The 5,000-nt window shown below is 39.5% G+C and overlaps 1 protein-coding gene across 1 annotated transcript in view; it reads right to left on the bottom strand.

Annotated features, from left to right (window-relative positions):
• Nucleotides 1-5,000, bottom strand: part of sardh (sarcosine dehydrogenase) — a 78,138-nt gene that overhangs the window by 28,936 nt on the left and 44,202 nt on the right. Inside the window, exons 13-14 of the mRNA XM_042059454.1 lie at nucleotides 2,172-2,285; nucleotides 1,702-1,840 (exon numbers count right to left, since the gene is read on the bottom strand). Of these exons, the coding sequence (XP_041915388.1) occupies nucleotides 1,702-1,840; nucleotides 2,172-2,285 (253 nt within the window). The remainder of the gene's footprint in view (nucleotides 1-1,701; nucleotides 1,841-2,171; nucleotides 2,286-5,000) is intronic.

Genomic DNA, 5,000 nt, shown 5'->3' with positions numbered 1-5,000 from the left:
TAAAAATTTAGTAGCCTATATAGTACATCTACATGCAATATCTTTACAACAACAACGCCTAATTACGACCTATTAATTTGTACAACTTTATACAGCCTTATAAAGGCTAAAGTTACCGTTAGTCTTGTTCCAATTTACCGTTGTGTATGGCTTTAAACATCGTGTGCGCTTTAACATCAGCCTATAAGCATTACTCCAGCAGCGCTAAGGTTTTGACAAGCAGCACAATTTTGCCTACCTTGTTGTAGCCCGTCTGAAATAACTCCAAACTTTGCTATACTCCCTCCATCCTTTCGTTGTTTTCAAAAAACGTTTTATATTCATGATGGCCTTGAAGTCTTGAGTTTGTAAATTCGCTTAAATAAGCTTATTATGTGCTGTTAACCAGCAACCATAGACAGTAAAAGAAAGCAGCCAGTAGCCTTCGCTACAATTTCTGTAGTTTTCTGTAGTTCTGTAGTATTCTCTCTCCTGCTCAAACAAAAGTTGTTTGGCATTAAGTTGATGATAATGTGTTTACAAGCTCTACTTTACATAAAATAAATATTGTAAATAGCCTACTGTCATGCAGTTAATGGGATACTGTGCAGAGTTGGAAAGTTAGGTCAACTGTTTCTCGTTGTTGAGTAGCTTACACCTGCAGGAGCACTTGCTTGGGCGCCTGTGTTGCGCAATGCACTTTGCTCCTCTCATCTATATGATGCAGTTTCCATTTCTCCAAGCCATACATAATTACAAGGACAAATATTGCTACACGAGGGAAATCAGTGTGGTGTCCGATGTGAAAAAACAGGTATAAATCTAGCGAACACATTCCACGAATCACGGATGTGTTGATGACATAAATTAGGAAATACAGTATTAGGACTTAATGAGACGTGATGTTGAACTGCATGCAGATGCCATTTAACCCAAATGTCCCAGCAGCAGCACGGGAGAGGAGAGCTTATCTGACAGATCTGCATTGTCTATAGTGAGGTAATGTTACAGTAGATTACATTGCAAAAATATCACCATGCATTCATAACCTCATGATTCAGTGAGAGTGATCCCAAAACTTCGGAAAGTGAAATTTCTGTATTACATTTTGTCAAGAGGAAAAATCAATAGCAAACTGTTTCCAACCGACTATAGCGCTGTGAACCGTTCCTGGCTGCGCCTGGCAAATCCGCCATCATAATAGCAATCCGCTATGGAACAAGCGTGCCTGTTGTTAAAGGGAATGTGAGATGCCGCTCTGATTGGTTCATTGCACGTTACGCCCAAACCACACCCATGAATAATGTAGGTACTACAGACCACCCCATTTTAGATTTGCGTCGGGCGCAACAGTCATTATCCCGCCGGTAAAATAGAAAAAGCGCCCAAGATCCGCCCACAAAGCGATTTGCGCAAAGTCAATTGCGCTGGAGTGGTAGATAGAGCCCTGTGTGTGCATGTGTGTGTGTCTATGTGTGTGTGTGTGTGCGTGTGTGTGTGTGCGTGTGTGTGTGTGTGTGTGTGTGTGTGTGTGTGTGTGTGTGTGTGTCATCAGTGCAATGGTGAGGAAGGTTATAGTCCTTGGGGCCCAAGGAAATTTCAAAGGGATGCAAGAATTAATCAAACATGGTGTGTATTGCTGGTGTGGGGGTGTGTATGTGCCTGCATGCCTGTGCTCGCCCTTGCCACAGGTGTGTGTGTTCTCACTTGATTTAAGCTTACCAGGGGCTTTGTTGACGTCTGCTGTGAACAGCCAATCAGCGGCCTTCTTTGCATCTGGGCCAGTCAAGAAGAACTTGCCAAAGTAGGACATGTTAAAGACAGCTACTCCATTTCTGCAGGTCAAACACTCATCCTTAATCTGAAACACACACACACAGACACACAGACACACACACACACAGATAACAACGTCACCAACAACGCATCTATTTCTCCTGGGAACATACCGGTACTTCAATCTGAAACAACACACATAAACTTAGATACTAACAGACTAACATACAAACTAACAACAGCTATTATTTTCTCTTTCTCTCTCATATACACACACAGAGACACATTAGTATTTCACAAAAGAGTTTATGACTGTCCACTGCCATCAACTTTCTTATTCAACACATCTTTATACATAAATAAAATAACTACTGACACTACTTAGTACACACACACACACACTCACACTCACTTACCACTTCATGATGAGGGGGGAAGTCAAAAGTGTACTCTTTTCCAAGCAGCTTGTTGTATTTGTAGTCCGAGTTTTTGGGAAGCTCATATGCTCCATAGTAGTCATAGTCCAAAACCTTGAAACACACACACACACACACACACACACTCAGTAAAGAACAACCAGATGACTCGTGCCTTAAAGAAAAGCTTGAAATAAAATACTTAAATTCATTGAGCATCACCGTTTGGCAGTATATGATAAAAAGTAATGATCCAGCCAATGCTCCTGTCTAGCTCTTTATTGATATAATTGATATACATAGCATAACCATCCTGCATAACTGAGTCATAAATTATACCATAAATAATGTTTTAGTTCTTAAATAATAGGGCAGTTCCAGCGTTATGGATGTGACAATTGGACTCATATTGGTAAATAAACCCATTAACCCTTAAAAGGTGTAGGTTTTTGAACATTCTAAGTTCCGCAACAATTGAAGGTTCTAAAATTCTATGTTGAATTCAATGAACCCAGATATTCTTTAGAATGTTAATTTCCCAACATTCCCATCACACCGGTGTGACCTTTAAGGGTTAGAGTGGGGGCAAAATTAGTATCAGTGAATTAATTTGCATACATTTTAATGTAACCTCTGTCCTCTGAATACTGAGAAATCCTCAAATTGCATATAATCAATTTCATCCTAAGAATACAAGCCATTTTATCAGCGTTATGGATGTGACATGAAATGGACACACTTTTGTGAGAGATTATAGGTTTTCTACAAACTCTGTGAATTTTGAAGGAAACTACCGAAACTATGATATATGTAGCATGAAGGAGACTTGAATGAACACAAAAAGTGTGTTTTTGAAACTATGCGTCATTTTCGTAATGCATTATGTAGGAAAAACTGGCGTTATGGATGTGACGGTTTCACGTTATGGATGTGACGTGTCTGAACCAGTCCTCGACAAACTACATAAAACACATAATTAAGTAGTGAATTTTGATATGAAACAATTGAAATAGTAATCATGAAAAACTAGCAATGAAAGTATTGCTTCCTCAGTGCCCACTAAGATCCACAGGAAGAGTCAGGACAACAAGTCATTTAAAATATAAAAAAGGAATGAATTTTTTTCTTTTACCGTCATCAATTTTGGTCAGTGATTCCCGGGTTACTGAAACACCAGGGAACATGATACTTGGTGGCCACTCCCCTAAATAACTAGCCCTACCTGAACCGTTGCACCCAAGATGACAAAATATTTATGGTATGTTAGTCTCAAGAGCCCGCATTAACCTAACCCATACCCACTCATTTGTGATTTGCACCCATAAAGTACATGCACGCGCACGTGCACACATGCACACACACGCACGCACGCACACACACACACAAACACACACGCACGCACAGTCGCACACATACAGACAGGCAAGCACACACACACATAAACACATACAGACAGGCAAGCACACACACAGACACACACACACCCACATGAATGCAGACATATAAACACACACACACATAAACACACAAACACAGGCACGCATACGCACATGCGCACACACAGACACACAGACACACAGACACACTCTTATAAACAAAAGCAAACTCACATACTGTATACACACACTCATTTACATGCACATGAGTTGCAGGAGTAGGAGATGGAGACAAATTGACAAGCGTGATTTATTTTTGCGAAGAGAATATGCAGGACTGAGAGGCGGTCATATTTTGTACCGCTATGCGGTACATCTAGTTTATTGCTGCCGTTACTTATGTTACTCTGTGGGTATTAGCTACAGAGGACCTGACACTTCAAATGCTGGCATATCGCGTCATTTAAAATGAAACTGTGTTAAGCAGACATGAACGGCAGGCTGAACAGATCTGCAACAGAAGGAGGTTGCTATGTTAACTCCAGCTGCAAAGTCAGCCATCTTCACCAGCTAACACGATAATCCAGTTACTGTACAACAACAGTATGACAGTTACGGGAAGATAATCGCTCAGATTTTCAGATTTTTATTAGGCCACTTGAAAATAGGCTATGGCTAGGCTAATCACTGGAGGTATTTTAATATTATGTTTGTTTTGCTAATGCTTAGGCGAGGCCTCCCTGTGGTTTTGATCAACCTAATAATCTTTGAAATGTCAATTGTAAACACTAAGGTGAAATGCATTGAAACTGACATGCCACCAGAACAGACGTTTTATCGGCTTTGAGGTATAATAAAGTCTCCAGTCTTGTAAATTTACATAATTTAACATCCATAACGTCACATCCATAATGCACCATTAAAGGTTTTAAAAGTAAGAAAGGGGCACAATTTGGTCATCACACTTTACATTGATATAAATCAGCTTTGCACAGACACTATGGACATTGTCGCATCAACACTGTATGTGTAGCATAAACTTTTCCTATAAAACGTTATGGATGTGACATGGCCATGGAACTTGCTGACTTAAAAACAAAAGCCTTATAAATGTAAGGAGTTGCGCTCTTAAAGGCAAGCTGAGCATAGACATTGCTCTACCATTCCCTTGTCAATGTGGAATTTGTCAAATTACACAATTTGTTTGAACCTTGGGTCCATTTATCCACTTTTTAAATATGTATAATATTACCATGTGAAAAATGTTGTTTCTGGTATGGTTGCACACCATATTTATGATGTGAAAAGAGTGTCATTCTCCATCAAATTCAATCAGATCAGTTACAAACAATAAATAAATAAAATATAGACCAAAATGAAGATTTTAACAACAGTTCTATTTGCGTATGCACAACTTTTTTTTCCATGGTAAGGATGACCTTTGCATGGAATT

The sequence above is a fragment of the Alosa sapidissima genome, chromosome 13 (genome assembly GCF_018492685.1).
Source record: "Alosa sapidissima isolate fAloSap1 chromosome 13, fAloSap1.pri, whole genome shotgun sequence".
NCBI lineage: Eukaryota > Metazoa > Chordata > Actinopteri > Clupeiformes > Clupeidae > Alosa > Alosa sapidissima.
The sequence above is the reverse complement of the archived record's forward strand: the minus strand, read 5'-3'. Positions and strand labels throughout refer to the sequence as shown.